The 21,441-nt window shown below is 41.1% G+C and overlaps 1 protein-coding gene across 1 annotated transcript; it reads left to right on the top strand.

The window, feature by feature from the left end:
- The first annotated feature begins 3,435 nt into the window (after positions 1–3,435).
- Positions 3,436–3,927, top strand: LOC138882850 (uncharacterized). Its single transcript, XM_070163486.1, has one exon. It carries the CDS (start codon positions 3,436–3,438, stop codon positions 3,925–3,927), a length of 492 nt encoding a protein of 163 aa, XP_070019587.1.
- Positions 3,928–21,441: the final 17,514 nt, after the last annotated feature.

The following is a 21,441-nucleotide window of genomic DNA, read 5'->3' as shown; positions in this document are numbered from 1 at the left end:
ACGAGTACCCGACTCCAAATATCCCAAATCTATTCAAATTAATTGCATAATATAAATATAACTTCAAGTAACTAATTCCACTAATTAATTTGAAGCTAAGATGCGAAATTAAGAAAATCGCCCAAAATTCCTCCCCGGGACCACGTCTCGGAATTGGGTAAAAGTTACTGATTATGAATCCCCAATTCACTAACGAGTCTAACCATACAAAAATTACTCCAATCCGATACCAAAATCTTGATCAAAACCCCAAAATTAGGCCTAAGAACTTTTCCTATTCTTTCTCAATTTCTCACCCCAAATCCGAATTAGATGATGAATTCACATTTAGATTAATGGGTTATAAGAAAAAGGAGTTAGGAATCATTACCCAATTGATATCTCTAAAACTCCCTCAAAATATCGTTCAAATCCGAGCTCTCAAACTCTTGTTTTGATAAAAATGGCTAAACTCTCGATTTTGAATCTTTATACTCTGCCCCAGGAGCCTATCTCATCGAATATCGAAATTAGTGACTCTGTAGTCACTGAACTTCTAGGTGCTCAACCAAATGTCAATGACACCTCTGTTGCTCAAATGGGAATTCAAAGTGGTGTTCAAGCCTTACAATATCACCAAAAATCTACTCGTCAAAAAATTTTCCATACTTTAATTCAAAAAAGCAATGGTCAGCCACTCTCTTCCTTGCTAGAAGCTCAGAATATTGCCAATGGTGAACCAATAGTTCAAGGAGTTCATATGTCTATTCTAAACACCTCCCACATCCCTGAAAATAGTACAGAAACAATTGGAAAAGGAGATGTCATTGGTGTTACCTCAGGTGCTATCCCTTCATCCGTGCATCCAACAGCTAATAATGAGCCTCTAGCCACTCAGTTACCTTAGAACCAACCCAAAACAAATCCTAATTCTAAAACTTTGATAGGCCAACCAACATTAAAAACCCGAGAAACCTCCTGCAAAAAATAGTCCACCAGCTATTCAGCATGTCAAACAGGCTCCACCAGTCACCAACCCCACTTCACAAGCTAGCAATCCCTCCAATAAAAACAAACCAGTTGGTAGTTCTCCACCACCACCTCTTACTGTCACCCATTCTTATGTCACAAGGCTCATAGCCAGACATGAGGCTGAGATCAAATGCATAGCTTTTACCCCTCCATAGATAACTACCAAACAAGGTCAGCCTGTAGTAATTTTCAAAAGGGATGATTATATGGTGAGATTTGCTGATAGGTGTAAATTCACAATAGTAGGAAAGTTCTCTAATACCATGCCTAGAATGGAAGTTAAAAGAAAAAGATTCATTGCCCAGACTGAACTCAGAGGACCAGTCAAGATAGCTCACTTCAATGCTAGGACTGTCTCCATTGAATTAGAGAATGAGTATGATCATTCCATTGTCTTGGACAATGAGCATATGTTTATCCAAGGTCAAATTATCAAATTGGAAGCATGGTCCCCAAAATTCAAGCCAAATGAAGACTCACCCATTGTGCCTATATGAGTGGTTATCCCTGAACTACCTTGGCATTTGTATTACATGGAATACTCACACCTCTGTTGTCACCTATTGGCAAAGCCTTATACCTGGACCTGACATCTTTCTAGAAAATAAGAGGAAGTGTGGCTAAGGTAAAGATCCAAATTGATCTCACCAAGGAGAGACCTCATCATGTCTGGCTTGGATATGATGAGGAACAAGACGAAAATGGAGATGGAGAATGGCTGGAAGTCTAATATGATAATGTGCATGCCTACTATAATCACTGCAGGCACCTGGGTCATTCTAAATACACCTGTGAAATTAGACTGAGCGAAGAGGAAAAAAGAAGAAAAAAGAGGGAAAAACTGCTGAAGCAAGTAACTTACAGTCCACCAATCACAAGAAGTCCAAAGATGAAGAAGGAACAAGTAAGAATCAAAAGAATGAGCAGGGGGGAAACACCAAAATTTGTTGCACAAGATCAAAGGAAAAACCATATGACAGCAGAACACTAAAAGGGAGCAAAAATCAAAATTCTGTAGCCGTGATAACAGAAGAGGAATGGCAAACACAAAAAAAAAAGAAAAACTTTAAAGGCACTACCTAAAACAAAAAACAACAATAAGTTTACATGCCAAGGCATTCACACACTCAAAAACTACAGGTTATTCCAAATGAAACTCAACAACTGGACACACAACTACCACAACCATCAGGTATCCCTCTCATCAATCCTCGAACTCAACTAGAGAGGAGTGTAAATTGTGGTGCCCGGAATCAACCCATTCCCCTACCCCCACTTCTATTTCTGTTGTTGATGAAGTAAATGGAGGAAAGGAGAATTATCAAGAGATACCTTTAGCCAGACAAGAAGGGGTACCTAATGTGGAGAGGATTCCTCATGTTCTGCATGAGTGTACTAATGCACCACTGAATGACCATAGGACTGACCATCCAACCCCTGCTACCACATTTATCAACTCAGGCAAGCAACAAGCCCAACAGTCTAAAAGTGTAATAATGGAAGAGGATTTTGAGTCCTCTACTTCTGAAGAAAATACTTCTGCACAAATGAAACCTTTGCTCAAAGGAAAAGCTAAAGTTGTAGCTGATTTACATGTTCAAGTTTAGATTCAGAAATCAAAGAACAAACCTAGTAAGAAAAAGAGGAAACCAATGAGAAACATAAATACAGGAATCCGTATAAATGAACCACCAGATGATACTCAATTTTAGAGTCCTACTGTCCAACAAAGTTTCAGACCTGATCGTAATGTTACAGTGGAATCCATTGTCTACAAAAACTCAGTAATAGCTAACCCCTCCATCTCCCAACCATTACTCCCCAACAAAGAAACTCCCTTAGATGATAATAAATCAGACGTACCCACCAATGATGAAAAAACCACACCCAAAACACACAAAACCACCTCTATTCCTACCGGCACTCCCAAAAAAAACCACCTCCTACATTCACTAGATATGGTCTTGGAATAATGCCCTCTCAACAGATATACTCCAAAGCAAGATGACTACAGACCAATTGAATATGAGGATAAAATATTTGGGGAACAAGATGTTGATGATGAGTCTAGTAAAGAAGACCTTCAAAATGAGCATTATTGTGAACTCTGTATTGCTGCTATAAATGGAAATCCAAACTAGGATGATGATGTTCCTGCAACATTGTCATCATGAAAGAGTCCCTCACCAAGGTTAACAAGGAGTAGAGCTGCTAGAATTAGAAGCAGTAGTGTCCTACCAAAACACAACCTAAAATCATCATTCCAATGATTAGTACAATCATTTGGAATGCAAGAGGTATCAGAACCTCTGGAGCTTTTAAAAGGCTCAGTATTCCGAAACACACCCACCAACTTTCCTTATTGCAGTTCTTGAACCATTCCTAGATACCTCTCATATAAACCTTTTCAAACTCCAACTTTCAATGCACCAAGCTGCTTCCTATGTTAATGAAAAGATATGGATTTTCTGGGACAAAGAATTCAGTGCTTCTGTCACTGATTATGATGAACAACAGTTAACTTTAGAAATTAGACATGTGGAAAGTGACTGCCCTTTCTTACTCACTATAGTGTATACCAAATGCATACCAATTCTGAGAAGACCTTTATGGGAGGTGCAGATACACAAATCAGCAACTTATGATTCTTCTTGGTGTGTGATTGTTGACTTCAATACTATTGCCTCAACTGAAGAGAAGATAGGAGGCATTCCTTACCAAATGAACAAGAGTATGGAATTTCTGTGCATGATTGAAGATTATGGTTTGGTAGATTTGGGATATTATGGCTCCAGATGCACATGGCCTAATGGCAGAGGTCAATATTCCATTGTATGGAAAAGACTGGATAGGGGGCTTGCCAATGATCAATGGATAGCTGTTTTTCCTGCTACCACAATCTCTCACTTAGCATAATGCTAACTTCAAACCATTTGTTAAGGGAATCTAGGATAAACAGGTAACCAGGAATGCCATGTGGATATTCCATCAAAAGGTGAAGGCTCTTTGTACTGGATTGAGTTAGTGGTCAAGGCAAGAATTTGGGGACATATTTCAAAAAGCAAAGGAATATAAATAAAAGGTGAAGGTAGCAGAGATGGTCTGGGCTGAGACAAATGAAGAAGTTGACAAGACAAATCTTCATGACCTTAAAGGCTTAGTACATAAGATACATGAAAATAGAAGAGAACTTTCTAAAACAAAATACTCAACTTCAGTGGTTCAAAGAAGGAGATGACAACTCCAAGTACTTCTATAGTCTCATTAGAGGTAGAAGAAGAAAAATGTATATCCACAAGATCAAAGATAAAAATAGACAGTGGATTGAAGTAGATGAGGCTATTGGTAATGCATCATGTACATTTTACCAAGACCTTTTCACAGATCCAGGGAGTTCAATCAGGGAAGATCTCCTCTCATGTTTTCCTTCTATGATCACTCAGGAAGACAATGATATTCTGACTACAGACCCTACCATATCAGAACTCAAAGAGGTAGTCTTCTCTATGAATCCCAATAGTGCAACTGGACCAGATGGTTTCAATGGCAAGTTCTACCAATCATGCTATGACATCATCAAGGTTGATCTACTGAATGTTGTTCTAGCTTACTTTGGAGGTAGTAGTATGCCAAAGTATATGACCAGTGCTTGTTTAGTGCTATTGCCCAAGGTGGAATTTATCAACTCTTTATCTGAATTTAGACCAATCAGTCTAAGCAATTTTATCAACAAGATCATCTCCAAAGTTAATTGCTCCAGACTTGCTCCTATCCTCCCTAGAATAATCTCACCTAATCAGTCTAGTTTTGTTAGAGGCAGAAATATCTCAGAAAACATCATGTTGGCACAAGAGATAGTTCATGGGATCAAGAAGCCAAATGAAGGTTCCAATATTGTCATCAAGCTAGATATGGCCAAGGCTTATGATAGGGTGTCCTGGAGCTACACTTGCATTATGTTAAGAAGAATGGGTTTCTGTGAGATGATCACTGACATGATTTGGAGGACCATGTCCAGTAACTGGTACTCAGTCATTATCAATGGCACAAGGTTTGGATTTTCCACTCCTTTAGAGGTCTTAAACAAGGAGATCCTCTAGCCCCTTACTTTTTCATTATAGGTACTAAATTGCCCTCTAGAATGTTGAACACTCTTAACCACAACCATTTTTTCAACGGGTGCTATATGTAAAGGAGGGTCTTCAAGTTAATCACCTCAGTTTTGCTGATGAAATCATATATTCTAATCTAGGGGCAGGTCTTCTCTGTATAGGATCAGGTGGATTCTCAACAACTATGAAAACACATCTTGCCATATATCAATAGGCATAACAGTCATTTCATGTCATCTCCTTGTGCATTTCAGTCTACTGTCAGAAGAATCCAAATTGTCATAGGTTTTACTAAGAAAAATTCACCTCTGACCTAGCTTGGATGTCCTCTGTACATTGGCACGTTGAGAATATCTCATTTCAACAACCTCACATCGAAGATAGTTGGGAGAATCATAGGTTGGCATGGAAAAATGCTTTCACTTGGGAGAAGGGCAACCTTAATAAAACATGTTCTCCAATCCATGCCAATCCACCTCCTTTCAGCCATCTCCCCTCCCAAAACTATCCAGAAACAAATAGAGAGATTAAAAACCAATTTATTCTAGGGCATGGACAATAATAGAATGAAATATCATTGGGCTTCATGTTATAAACTATGCTATCCAGTCAGAGAAGGAGGCCTGCGCTTCAAAACCTATGTAGATACATGCAAATCAATAGAGTTCAAGTAGTGGTTGCACTTTAGGAATGCTTAATCCATGTGGAGTAGTTTTTTAATGGCCAAATACTGTTAGAGATCCAACCCCATCTCCAAAAAATGGGATTCTGGTCAATCTCATGCTTGGAAAAAAATGATGTCCAATAAAAAGGAAGCTGAAAAAAACATCAGCTGGAGGCTTCACTCGGGTAATTACAGCTTCTGGTGGGATAATTGGCTAAGTTCTGGGCCATTCGCTCAACACAGAAATGAGGGTGGTAGACATGGGAATGTCCAAGTCTCCAATTTATGGATAGAGGGTCAGTGGAACTCTCAAAAGCTTAATGACTTTGCCTCAGTTCAGCTCATTCCTCAAATAATGCAAGTTCCAATCTTCTTCAATCCCAACAAACTTGATGAAGCCATTTGGACTCCTAATGCAAGTTTGAAGTTCACCTGTGCCTCTACATGGGAGGTGATCAGGAAAAGGAAGCAATCCAACTTCACCAACAAAATGACTTGGCATAGAAAAATCCCCTTCAAGTGGTCCTTTTTGTCTGTGGAGAGCCCTCAGAAACAAACTCCCTACTAATGACAGGGTTCTTTCCTTTAGCTCTCCTATTGTCACAAGGTGTGTATGCTGCTCCTTTCACACCAATGAAATAGTTAATCACCTATTTAGTATGGGAAACTTTGTTAGAATAGTTTGGGGAAGATTCAGTGGTTTAGTTGGAGTGGAAACAGAACAAATCCCCCTCAGACTCCTCCTAATGAAATGGTGGTGCTTGAAAAGCCATAATGATGTTCAAAAACTCATTCTTCACACCCTCCCTATAATCATCAGTTGGAACTTGTGGAAGAACAAATGTAGTGCCAAATATGGGGGCAAAAATTCATCTCTCACCAGAGTCCTCTTCTCTATAAATTCTGATGTTAATCTGTTGTTGAGAGCTAATTTCCCTGACATCAAGTGGCCTCTGAACTGGCATGATTTATACCCTTTCATAGAGAGGCTTGAGAACCAGACCCTTTCCACTCAAGGTATTTGGGAAAAACCAAACACTAGCTTTGTGAAAATCAATAGTGATAGAAGTGCTCTCACAAATCCATGAAAAACAGGAGCAGGGGTGATTATCATAGACCAGCACTATTTCTTCATTCATGCCATAGCTGCTCCCCTAGGTGAAGGAACAAACAACTCTGCAGAAACTGAAGCAGCTCTCTTAGGAATTCAATGGTGCTTGAACAATGGCTTCACCAAGGTTCACCTGAAAACTGATTCTACACTCTTAATCCAGTGGTTGATCAATGGAAAAAACTTACCTTGATCTCTCAAAATGAAGTTGCAGCAGCTTATAGTCCTCAATAATCAATGTGAAAGTTTCACATGTTCCCATGTATACAGAGAAGCCAATTTCCCTGTTGATTCTCTGTCAAATCTCAGCCATGCAATCAATACAATGGCCAAATACACCTCCACTTCTTCTCTTCCAAACATCATCAGGGGGCAGACTAGGCAAGACTATCTTGGCACCCCAGCTTTTAGACACAAGACAACTAGGAGGATCAAAACCCCTGCTTAATAGTCCTCCATTCCTTCCACTTCTAATGGTTAATATCAATGCTACATCAATTGAGGGGGCGGTAACAACAAAGCTCTGGCCTGTGCTAGGCTCCCAAAATAACCTTTTCTTCTTTTTTGCAGGTGTTCTTTCCAGCTATTTGCATAATCTTTTGGTATTCCTCCCTTATGTGGTATTAGAAATTCAATTTCTCAATCTATTGGAGGAGTATCAATGAAAAAATGTAACTACTATGTTCCCTATTACCAAATCATGTTCCATGGTCTCCAAAATCGGAACAAATCTATCCTAATCATTTATGAACCCAAGTCACCAATGCAACACATATAAAACACTCTTGGAAGTTAGCTCCCTAAATCATTATCTCTGTTTTCAGTTTCTGTACTTCCATGCTCAGAAACTAGAACAGATGCAACAGCTTCACACCTTTCATTCCTTCCTTAATCCAAAACCCCACATGACCTCAGAAAACACAAGAACCTGAGGGCAAAACCATTTCTACTAACATGTTTGCTTCTTTTTCCAGGTATAGAACTTCCCATCAGTTTTTTGAGGCAACTGGTAGGAGTGGTATTAGCATCTCGAATGCTCAACCTCCTCCAGCTGCATCAATACTTTTGGGTATGTCATATAGAATGCCGACAGACCCAGCAGATCCAAATACAACAGGTCAGTTGTTCTCCAATCACAACTGAAGCCTGTAGGCTCCACCATTGCAAGGCTCCATCCTCCTGCTACTATGTTTTCCAAACTTTGGCACACAAAAACAACTTCAGTAGTCCACACAAGAACCTGCAATCAGGTGCCAAGGAAAATACTGCACCAATCATACCAACCCCTCTGACACCACAATCCTACAAATTCAAGATGCAAGGCTCCATTCTCCCGCAGCTATGTTTTCCAAACTTTGGCACACATAATTATCTTCGGTAGTCCACACAAGAACATGCAGTCAGGTGCCAGAGAACATACATCAACTGCAGCTACAGAAAATGCAGATTTTTCTGCAAATTCAGGATGCAGCCTTATGCTGACAACCAATCATACCAACCCCTCTGACACCACAATCCACCACTGTTACACACTAGATAGGGTGATTTTGGAACTCATCCATTAGATCATTCTGCTAACCAAAGTAGCAAGCTCACAGTTCACCTTAGCATACACAAGAACCTAAGAGTAATTGTTAAGCAACAATCCAATATGCACCAACTTCCTACAACTCCTACACACTCTCTCAGTAGCAGAAACAACAATACAACTAGTCGCAGTATCCACAAGAACCTGCAACCAAAGACACCACTTCCCTCATACCCATACTCTGTTCCAGAACCCACAAGAACCTAGATAATGAGCACCTTTTCACTAACAAGTCTGCTAATTTTTTACAAGTACCTGGAGAAGGCTTGGTCAATTGTGGCACTTTCAGTTAGTGGTATTAACACCCTAGATGCACATTCTAGTGAAAGTGCACCAATTTCCCCAAGCCTCACAACTCATCCTCTCACAACCACACCAGATTCTCAGCTGCTGGATGCAAATTCTAGCCAAGAAGCCATCAGTACTCAGTCCACAGCAGCCATAACACTGCAGCATGTGTCTCTTTAAGTCAATCACCTCCAGGAGATACATTATTTTCCAAAAATCCTACTGCAACTCCATCAGCAACAATATGCCAGATGTTCAACTCTCAAGCAGCAGTCCAGTAGGGATTCAGCCATAATCATCATACTACTTACCAGTCCTCAACAGAAAACACTCTCTCCTGGCAATAATGTTGTCAGAAGAAATAAGCATGCTGCAAGCCATAAAGCCTTTTGGACAAGTGAAGCAAGCCAATACTCACTCCCTTCTGTCACCATCAAGAAGCAAAAAATCCTCAGCTCAATAAAAGGGGCCTTTTTGGTAGCCATCTTCAACCTAGCTTTCTTTGCACTCAATGCCAAAGCAAGGTTGTAGATGGACCTTTCAAGCACCATATGTTTTTTGTCATACACCCTAGGGAATTTCTACACTTTCATTAGATGTAGAATTGTTTGAATATGGAAGATGATCTTCCAACTCATCCATTTGGTAGATTTAGGATCGTATGTGCTCTTTTGTATAGTTGACCTTGGATTACTTCAGCTTGATTTTGTATAACCAATTACCTATCATATGTGGATAGGTAATTGGAGCAACCTTATAGGTCTAACCCTTCATAGTGTACATGATCCATTTGGTTGTCAAGTTTGGACAATCAAATTCCCTTTCATCTTACTTCTGGAGTTCAGGTTTATGTCCCCCTCTAGTTTGGTACTTTATGTTATATATATGAAAATCAACCCTAGGCATAGTACCTAGTGGACTTTGTTAAAAGAAAATAATAATATTCTGCCCAGGTAATTCCTTCTTCGCGAATGCGAGTCCATTGCCGCGAATGCGATGCACAAAAATACTGGCCAGCTTTTCCTCTTTCGCGAATGCAAGGGTCCACTCGCCAACTCGTAACTTACACTGGTGGACCCTACGCGAATGCGAGGACCTTGTCGCGGACACGAAGACCAAAGGGCCTATACCTTCGCGAACGTGAGGGCATCATCGCAAACGCGAAGCACAATTCAATTGCTTTACCTAGATGCTCTACACGAATGCGAGAACCCTCTTGCGAATGCGATGAAGGTTTTCTTTGCAACACAACAGCAGAAAATCTGCAACTTCTCTAAGCCCAAAAATGACGCGTTGAGCATCCGAAACACACCCGAGGCTCCTTGGGACCTCAACTAAATATGCCAACGAATCTTAAAACATCATACAAAGTTAGTCCAACCATAGAATCACATAAAACAATGCTAAAACCATGAATCACCCTCCAATCAAAACCTAAAGAACTTGAAATTTAAAGAATCCTAAGACCGTTGCTGAAACCAACCAAACTAAGTCCGATTGACCCCAAATTTTGCACACAAGTCACATTAAACATTACAGAGCTATTCGAACTTTCGGAATTGGATTACAACCCCGATATCAAAATTTCACTATCAATCTGGAAACTTCAAAAATTGCACTTTCGGCATTTCAAGCCTAGTTAAGCTTTAAATCACCCAACCGAGCTAATGGAATTGTCGGAAATCCATTCCAAGGCCGTCTTCACACTGCTCCGACTACGGTCCAAATTTTAAAGCTTAAGCTCTCATTGAGGGACTAATTGTCCCAAAACACTCCGAAACTCACAATGAATCCTCCCGGTAACTCACAATACAAAAACAAACACAGGGAAAGCAGTTAATAGGGGATCGAAGCGTTAATTCTTAAAACAACCGGCGGGTCGTTATATCCTCCCCCTCTTAAAACATTTGTATGTCCTCGAACAAGCACAGAGACATACCTAAAGTAGTAAAAAGATGAGGGTAACGGCTGTGCATATCCTGCTCGGTCTCACAGGTCGCCTTCTCGAACTACTGACCCCGCCACTGGACCTTCACTATTGCAATGTTCTTTGACCTCAACTTCCGAACCTGACTGTCCAATATTGCCACTGGCTCCTCAACATAAGATAGATCCTTGTCCAACTGGACTGAACTGAAATCCAATATGTGTGATGGGTCACCGTGATACTTTCGGAGCATCACGGTGAACTACTGCCAAGTTGGGAGGTAAGGCAAGCTCATAAGCAACCCCCCAATACATCTCAATATCTCAAAAGGACCAATAAACCTCTGACTCCACTTCCCTTTCTTACTAAATCTAATAGTGCACTTCATAGGTGAAACCCGAAGCAAGACCCGCTCTACAACCATATAGAAAATTTCAGGAACCTTCTTGTTCGCATAACTCTTTGTCTGGACCGGGCTATACAGAGTCTATCCTGAATCACCTTAACCTTCTCCAAAGCATCCTGAACCAAGTCTGCGTCCAATAATCTAGCCTCACCCGGCTCAAACAAACCCACCAGGGATCTGCACTGCCTACCATATAAAACATCATATGGTGCCATCTGAATGCTGGACTGATAACTGTTATTGTAGGCAAACTCCGCCAGTGGCAAGAACTGATACCAAGAACCTCCAAATTCCATCACACACGCACGGAGCATATCCTCAAGAATCTAAACAGTGTGTTCGGACTGTCCGTCAGTATGGGGGTGAAATTCTATGCTCAACTCCATCTGAGTACCCAACTCATGCTATATCGCCCTCCAGAACCGTGATGTGAATTGAGTACCTCGGTCAGAAATGATAGAAATTGGAATACCATGCAGACGAACAATATCCCGGATTTAAATCTCCGCTAACCACTCCAAAGAATAGGTAACACATACAGTAATGAAGTGTGCGGACTTGGTCAGCCTATCCACAATTACCCAAATGGCATCGAACTTGTTCAAAGTCCATGGTAGACCAACTACGAAGTCCATGGTGATCCGCTCCCACTTCAACTCCGGAATCTCTATCTGCTGAAGCAACCCACCCAATCTTTGGGGCTCATACTTCACTTGCTGACAATTGAGGCACCAAGCTACAAATCCAACTATATCCTTCTTCACACGCCTCCACCAATAGTGCTGCCTCAAATTCTAGTAAATCTCTGCGGCACCCGGATGGATAGAATACCGCGAACTATGGGCCTCTTCTAGAATCAACTGACGAAGCCTATCAACATTGGGTACACATACCAGACCCTGCATCCTCAATACCTCGTCATCACCAATAGTCACATCTCTTGCATCACCATACAGAACCTTGTCCTTGAGGACGAGCAAATGAGGGTCATCATACTGACGCTCCCTGATACGATCAAATAAGGAAGACCAGAGACCACGCAAGCTAGAACTCGACTAGGCTCCAAAAGATCCAATCTCACAAACTGGATGGCTAAGGCCTGAACATCCATCGCCATAGGCCTCTCAGCTGCTGGTAGATAAGCCAAACTCCCAAAACTCTCCGCCCGATGACTCAAAGCATCGGCCACCACATTGGCCTTACTCGGGTGATACAAAATAGTAATATCATAGTCCTTCAACAGCTCTAACCACCTTCTCTGGTGCAAATCAAGGTCCTTCTGCTTGAACAAATGCTGCAAACTCTAGTGATAAGTATAAATCTCACAAGGCACACCGTACAAATAATGACGCCACATTTTCAAGGCTTGAACAATAGCTGCTAACTCGAGATCATGGACAAGATAATTCTTCTCATGTGCCTTCAACTGTCTGGATGCATAGGCAATCACCCTACCATCCTGCATCAATACCGCACAAAGGCCAATACTCGAGGCATCACAATAGAAAATATAAGACCCCGAACCTATAGGCAATATAAAAATTGGGGCTGTAGTCAAAGATGTCTTGAGCTTATGGAAGCTCGCCTCACACTCTTCTGTCCACTGGAATGGAGCGCCCTTCTAGGTTAGCCTAGTCATAGGTGTTGCAATAGATGAAAACCTCTCAACAAATCGACGGTAATAATCTGCCAAGCAAAGAAAACTGTGGATCTCTATAGCTGAGGATGGTCTGGGCCAACTCTACACTGCTTCCACTTTCTTCAGATCCACCATTACCCCTCACTCGATACCATGTGACCCAAGAATGCCACAAAATCCAACAAATACTCACATTTCGAGAACTTTGCATATAACTTCTTTTCCCTCAAAGTCTGAAGCACTGTCCTCAGGTGTTGCTCATAATCTTCCAAACTCCGGGAGTATACCAGAGTATCATCAATAAAGACAATAACGAACGAGTCAAGATATGGCAAAAACACACTGTGCATCTAATTCGTGAAGAATGTTGGGGTAGTGGTAAGCCCAAACAATATAACAAGGAACTCGTAATGACCATACTGAGTCATGAAAGTAGTTTTCGGTATATCTGGCTCCCGAATCTTCAACTGATGGTAACCTGAATGCAAGTCAATCTTAGAAAACACTTATGCACCCTGTGACTAGTCAAATAGATCATCAATACGAGGAAAAAGATACCGATTCTTCACTGTAACTATGTTCAACTGGCGATAATTAATGAACATACGCATAGAACCATCCTTTTTCTTCACAAACAAGACAGAAGCACCCCAAGGTGAAAATTGGGCCGAATAAAACCCATATCAAGCAATTCTTGTTACTGATCCTTCATCTCCTTCAACTCAGGATAAGCCATACGGTACGGAGGAATAGAAATGGGTTGAGTTCCCGGCAACAGATCAATACCAAAAATCAATATCCCTATCGGGTGGCATACCCGAAAGATCAGCTGAAAACACATCAGAGAAGTCACGTACTACTGGGACTGAATCAACTGTAGGGGTATCAACATTAGCAACTCTCACATAGGCCAGATACATGTCACACCCATTCTCAACCATTCGCTGAGCTTTAAGGAAAGAAATAACTCTACTGGGAGTGTGATCTAAAGTACCCCTCCACTTTACTCGCAGTACACCTGGCATAGCCAACGTTAGGTTGTGGCATGACAATCAAGAATAGCATAATGGCGCGACAACCAGTCCATGCCCAAGATAACATCAAAGTCTACCATGTTGAGCAATAATAAATTGGCTCTGGTCTCAAAACAACTAAGAGTAACCAAACATGACCGATAAACACGGTCCACAACAATAAAATCTCTCATAGAAGTAGAAATATAAATAGGGGAACTCAAAGAATCCCGAGATATGCCCAAATGCGGGGCAAATAATAGGACACATAAGAATAAGTGGAACCGAAATCGAATAAAGTCGATGCATCTCTATGACAAACTAGGACAATACCTGTGTTGACAAAATTGAAGGCAAGAGCCTCAGTAAGGGCAGGAAAGGCAAAATATCTGGCCTGGCCTCCCCCTCTAGGGCAGCCTCTACCTATCCAACCTCCACATCTAGTCGGCTGGGCAGGTCGGGTAGCAACTGGTGCTGAAATCATAGCTTGGGAACACTCCGGAGCACGATGTGATTGAGAAGTATGTGGAGGTGCACCCCTCCCTAGTCTAGGGTAATCTCTAACCACATGGCATGTGTCGCCACACTCAAAACAACCTCGCTACTGACGTAGCTGTGAGAACTGTGCGGTACGGGTACTTTAAGACCCCTGAACACCTGAAACATTGTGCGAAGCCTGAAACGCAAACGGAACTGGCTGACCTAAAAAACCTTTACCATATCATACCTTGCCTCCAAAATAAGGACCAGTAGATCTCTCTGATCTATGAGGTCTCCCCGCCTCCCTAGACTCTCTTTCCTGACCTTGTATGTCCTCTATCTCCCGGACCCACATGTCCTTTACCCGGCGAGCAACCCTTTATACCTGCTTAAATGGGACCATAGGTTGTGTCGCCATGACACCTGGAACCCAATCAATGTGAACTCACTGTTCTGGAGTGGGGGAGGCGGGAGTCTGGGTCCCTCTCCCGATATGTGAAGTATTTGGTACAACCTGAATCAACCCCGCCTTAACCATTGTACAAAACATGCTCATGAACTATGCTAATGTCTCCTGAAGTGTTGGAGTAGTAGTAGTAGGCGTATCAGGTGCCTGGGTTCCGGCAGGAGCTGCTGGTGGCTCCTCGGTTGCAACTCACGTGGGTGCGCTGGCTGTACCACGTAAGCGTCCTCGGCATCTACCCCGGCCCCAACCTCTGACGGTTCTAGCTGGGGGCACGGGTGCCTGGTCATCTCTGGTAGTACGTGGCCTCACCATCTATGAGAGAATGGAAGACAGAGGTTTAGAATTGGTGATGTTAAGAATCTCGCACGATAGCGAAGTCAAATGAAGTGGAATTTTGCTAACAGTTACATAGCCTCTCGTAGATAAGTACAGACGTCTCCGTACCGATCCGCAGGACTCTAATAAACCGGCTTGTGATTCATGACTCCTATGAACCTAGAGCTCTAATACCAACTTTTCACAACCCCAGTTAGCCCTCCGTGAACTATCGTGACGGCACCTAGTCTTTACGACTAAGTAAGACTAACAATTTGCGGAAAATGGAAACAACAGATAAAAACTAGTAGAAACTACGGATAAACATAATGAAAACGTTTAAGATGTCGCTCGGCATATACAAATATACACTCTCAACTGAAATATCTCTCAAAACCCGGAATCTCATGAAATCATAAGCTATGGATACTATATAGTGCTCTAACTCAAGAATGTCTAAATCAAAAGAAATATAGATGGGCTATAACTACAAGAGAGAATGGAGAGGGACTCATCGGTCTGCAGACGCGGAAGATATACCTCGAAGTTTCTGAAGAAACGCCTCGCCTCAAGGATATTAGGGCTGAGTCGAAGAACCTGGATCTGCACACGAAGAAAAATATGTACAAGAAAGGGCATAAGTACACCACAACAGTACCTAGTAAGTGCCAAGCCTAACTTCGGTCGGGTAGTGACGAGGAAGGTCAGGGCCCTACCGGTCATATACATAAAAATATAAAATGATATGAAACAGTATGAAGTAACATAGGATAATAAGAATAACAACAACTATAAAAGAGAGAAAAATTGCAGAAAGAATATAGCTCCACACAAAATAGCAACCGGGGATCTCCCAGTATATCGTCCTGTAGTCCCCAAATGTAAATATCCAGTGGATCTCCCAGGTGTCGTCCCGTAGTCCAACTCATAGTGCGTAGGGGATCTACCGGAATACCAATTCGTAGTCCCAAATATAAATATCCAGTACAGGTGGAATCAACCGGGTACAGTCCCGTAGTTCCAATGTAAATGTGCAGGGGGATCTACCGGAATACCAATCCGTAGTCCCAACTGTAAATATCCAATACATGTGGAATCAATTGGGTACAGTCCCGTAGTTCCAATGTAAATGTGCAGGGGGGATCTATCGGAATACCAATCCGTAGTCCCAAATAAATATGCAAAGGGGATCTACCGGGATATCGCCCATAGTCCCAAAGTAAACTCACAATAACATCACGAAGAATATTCAATTCTATCCAATTCTATACCTAGGAAAAATAGGTATTTCTAACCTAGCATGCTGCATAGAATTCAAATAAGGCAGTTTGAGCAAGTAAAACAGTTAAGCCACTTAGGCATGCTTTCCTAAGCTAAAGGTAGGCTTAAAATTGCAAGTAATGTACAACAAGGAAGAAAAACACAATTATAGTTACTTAATGAAAATATGATTTTCAACAATTTGCACAAGTACGCACTTGTCACCTCACGTACAAGGCATTTATATCAACAATACCAAATGCTAAGGGGGAGTTCCCCCACACAAGGTTAGGCAAACTACTTACCTCGAACCAGCTCAATCAACTCGAAATCATGTTCTTGCCACGAGTACTCGACTCCAAATAGCCCAAATCTATTCAAATGAATTGCATAATATAAATATAACTTCAAGTAACTAATTCCACAAATTAATTTAAAGCTAACACACGAAATTAAGAAAATTGCCCAAAAATCCTCCCTGGTCCCACTTCTCGTAATCATGTAAAAGTTACGGATTATGAACCCTCATTCACTCACGAGTCTAACCATACCAAAATTACAACAATCTGATACTAAAATCTTGATCAAAAACCCAAAATTAGGCCCAAGATTGTTTCCAAATTTTTCTCATTTTCTCACCCCAAATCCAAAATTAGATAATGAATTCACATTTAGATTAATGGGTTATAAGCTAAAAAAATCTAGGAATCATTATCCAATTGATATCTCTAAAAATCACTCAAAATCTCTTTCAAATCTGAGCTCCCAAACACTTGTTTTGATAAAAATGTCTAAACCCTTGATTTTGAAACTTTATACTCTGCCCGAGGAGCCTATCTCCTAGAATATCCAAATTAGTGACTCTGCAGTCGATGAATTTCCAGGTGCTCAACCAAATGTCAATGCCACCTCTGTTGCTCATATGGGAATTCAAAATGGTGTTCAAGCCTTACAATATCAACATGAATCTACTCGTCAAAAGAATTCCCATGCTTTAATTCATAAAAGCAATGGTCAACCACTCTCCTCCTTGCCAGAAGCTCAGAAGACTGCCAAGGGTTAACAAATAGCTCAAGGAGTTCATATGTCTACGCTAAACACCTCCCGTATTCCTGAAAACAGTACTGAAACGATTGGAAAATGAGATGTCAATGGTCTTACCTTAGGTGCTACCCCTTCATCTGTGCATCCAACAACTAACTATGAGCCTCTACACAATCAGTTGCCTTAGAACCAACCCTATCCAAATCCTAATTCTATTGCTAATGCGCTACTCAATATCTCATCCAACTTTGTTAGGTCAATCAACTCAAAAAACTCCGAGAAACCTCCTGCAAAAATAGTCCACCAGCTATCCAGCTTGTCACACAGGCTCCTCCAGTCACCAACCCCACTCCACAAGCTAGCAATCCCTCGAATAAAAACAAACCAGTTGGTAGTTCTCCACCACCACCCCTACTGTCACCCATTCTTATGTCACAAGGCTCAGAGCCAAACATGACGCTGAGATCAAACCCATATCTTTTACCCCTAAAAAATAACAACAAGGTTAGCCTGCAATAATTTTTAAAAGGGATGATTATATGGTGAGATTTGCTGACAGGTGTAAATTCACAGTAGTAGGCAAGTTCTCCAATACCATGCCTAGAATGGAAGTCATTAGAAAATGCTTTATTGCCCAGACTGAACTCATAGGACCGGTCAACATAGCTCACTTCAATGGTAGGACTGTCTACATTGACTTGGAGAATGAGTATGATCATTCCACTGTCTGGGCCAAACAACATATGTATATCCAAGGTCAAATGATGAAATTTGAAGCATGGTCCCCAGCATTCAAGACAAATGAAGACTCACCTATTATGCCTATATGGGTGGTTATCCCTGAACTATCTTAGCATTAGTATTACATAGAAATACTCACACCTCTACTGTCACCTATTGGCAAAGCCTTATACCTGGACCTGGCATATTTCTAGAAAACAAGGGGAAGTGTGGCTAAGGTAAAAATCCAAATTGATCTCACCAAGGAGAGACCTCATCATGTCTTGCTTGGATATGATGAGGAACAGGATGAAAATAGATATAGAGAATGGCTGGAAGTCCAATATGATAGTGTGCCTGCCTACTGTAATCACTGCAGGCACCTGAGCCATTCTGAATACACCTGTGAAATCAGACTGGGCGAAGAGGAATAAAAGAAGAAAAAGGAGGAAAAAACTACTGAAGCAAGTAACTCACAATCCACCAATCACAAGAAGTCCAAAGATGAAGCAGGAACAACTAAGAACCAAAAGAAGGAGCAGGGGGAAACACAAAATTAGTTTCACACGATCAAAGGAAAAACTATATGACAGTAGAACACCAAAAGGGAGCAGAAGATCAAAATGTGGTAGCTATGATAACAGAAGAGGAATGGCAAATACAAAAGAAGAAAAACTTTAAAGGCACTACCCAAAACAAGAAACAACAACAAGTTTACATGCCAAGGCAATCACACACTTAATAACAACAAGTTGTTCCAAATGAAACTCAACAACAGGCCACACAACTACCACAACCATCAGGTATCCCCCTCATCAATCCTCCAGCTCAACTGGAGAGGTGTGTAGATTCTGGTGCCCAGAATCAACCCATTCCCTCTACCCCCACTTCTATTTCTGTTGATGGTGAAGTAAATGGAGGAAAGGAGAATTATCAGGAGATACCTTTAGCCATACAGGAAGGGGTACCAAATAGGGTGGGGATTCCTCATGTTCTTCATGGGTGTGCTAATGCACCACTAAATGACCATAGGACTGACCACCTAACCCCTACTACTACAGTCACCAACTCAGGCAAGCAACAAGCCCAGCACCCTAAAAGTGTAATTATGGAAGAGGATTTTGAGTCCTCCACTTCTGAAGAAAATACTTCTGCATAAATAAAAGCATTGCTCAAAGGAAAAGCTAAAGTTGCAGCTGATTTTCAAGTTCAAGTTCAGACTCAGAAAACAAAGAACAAACTCAATCAGAAAAAGAGGAAAGTTATGTGAAACAGAAATGCAGGAATCAGTATAAATGAACCGCCAGATAATGCCCAATTTCAGAGTCCTACTATCCAGCAAAGTTTCAGGCCTGATCCTAATGTAACAGTGGAATCCACTATCTACAGAAACTCAGTTATTGCTAACTCCTCCCTCTCCCAATCATTACTCCCCAAAAAGGAACCTCCCTCAAATAACAATTAATTAGACGTACCCACCAATGATGAAAAAACCATACCTGGAACACACAAAATCACCTCTATTCCTACTAGCACTCCCAAAAAAACCACCTCCTACATCCACTAGATATGGTCTTGGAAGAATTCCCTCTCAACAGATATACTCCCAAGCAAGATGACTACATACCAACTGAATATGAGGATGAAATATTTGGGGAACAAGATGCTGATGATGAGTCTAGTAAAGAAGACCTTCAAAAAGAGCAATATTATGAACTCTTGATTGCTGCTGTAAATGGAAATCCAAACCAGGATGATGATGTTCCTGCAACATTGTCATCATGATAGAGTCCCTCACCAAGGTTAACAAGGAGCATAGCTGCTAGAATTAGAAGCAGCAGTGTCCTACCAAAACACAACCTAAAACCATCCTTCCAATGATTAGTACAATCATTTGGAATGCAAGAGGCATCAGAACCTCTGGAGCTATTGAAAGGCTCAGAATTCTAAAACATATCCACAAACTTTGATTTATTGCAGTTCTTGAACCATTCCTAGATACCTCTCATATAAACCTTTTCAAACTCCAACTTTCAATGCACCAAGCTGCTTTCAATGTTAATGACAAAATCTAGTTTTTCTAGGACAAAGAATTCAGTGCTTCTGTCACTGATCATGATGAACAATAGTTAACTTTAGAAATGAGACATGTGGAAAGTGACACCCCTTTCTTCCTCACTGTAGTATATGCCAAATGCAAACCAATTCTGAGAAGACCATTATGGGAGGTGCTGAGACACAAATCAGCAACTGATGATACTCTTTGGTGTGTGATTGGTGACTTCAATGTTATTGCCTCAGTTGAAGAGATGATAGGAGGCATTCCTTACCAAATGAACAAGGGTATGGAATTTTTATGCATGATTGAAGATTGCGATTTGGTAGATTTGGGATACTATGGCCCCATATGCACATGGTCTAATGGAAGAAGTCAATATTCCATAGTACGGAAAAGACTGGACAGGGGCCTTGCCAATGATCAATAGATAGCTGCTTTTCTTGCTACCACAGTCTCTCACTTAGCATCAGCAGGGTCAGACCACATGCCCCTGCTCATGAAGATCAGAGTTAGGCTAGAAACTGGCAACAAATACTTTAGGTTCCTTAACCTGTGGTTTGATGATGCTAACTTCAAACCATTTGTTAAGGGAATCTGGGATAAACAGGTAACTGAGAATGCTATGTGGATATTCTATCAAAAATTGAAGGCTCTTTGTACTGGATTAAGTTAGTGGTCAAGGCAAGAATTTGGGGACATATTTCAAAAGGCAAAGGAATATGAAGAAAAGGTGAAGGCAACAGAAATGGTCTGGGATGAGATAAATGAAGAATTTGACAGGGCAAATCTTCATGACCTTAAGGCTCAGTACATAAGATACATGAAATTAGAAGAGAACTTTCTAATACAAAAAACTCAACTTCAGTGGTTCAAAGAAAGAGATGCCAACTCCAAGTACTTCCATAGTCTCATCAGAGGTAGAAGAAGAAAAATGTATATCCATAACATCAAAGATGAAAATGGATAGTGGATTCAAGGAGATGCAGCTATTGGTAATGCAGCATGTACATTTTACCAAGACCTCTTCACAGATCCAAGGGGTTAAGTCAGGGAATAACTCCTCTCATGTATTCCTTCTATAATCACTTAGGAAGACAATGACATTCTGACTGCAGACTCTACTTTATCAGAACTCAAAGAGGCAATCTTCTCTATTAATCCCAACAGTGCAACTGGACTAGATGGTTTCAATGGAAAGTTCTACCAATCATGCTGGGACATCATTAAGGTTGATCTGCTGAATGTTGTTCTAGCTTTTTTTGGAGGTAGCAGTATGACAATGTATATGACCGGTGCTTGTTTAGTGCTATTGCCCAAGGTGGAATTTCCCAACTCTCT

The sequence above is a fragment of the Nicotiana sylvestris genome, chromosome 12, assembly GCF_000393655.2.
Source record: "Nicotiana sylvestris chromosome 12, ASM39365v2, whole genome shotgun sequence".
NCBI classification, from domain to species: domain Eukaryota; kingdom Viridiplantae; phylum Streptophyta; class Magnoliopsida; order Solanales; family Solanaceae; genus Nicotiana; species Nicotiana sylvestris.
The sequence above is the reverse complement of the archived record's forward strand: the minus strand, read 5'-3'. Positions and strand labels throughout refer to the sequence as shown.

Excerpts from the sequence above, each read along its gene's own strand:
- LOC138882850 (XM_070163486.1), top strand. The coding sequence starts at position 3,436 with ATGCACCAAGCTGCTTCCTATGTTAATGAAAAGATATGGATTTTCTGG.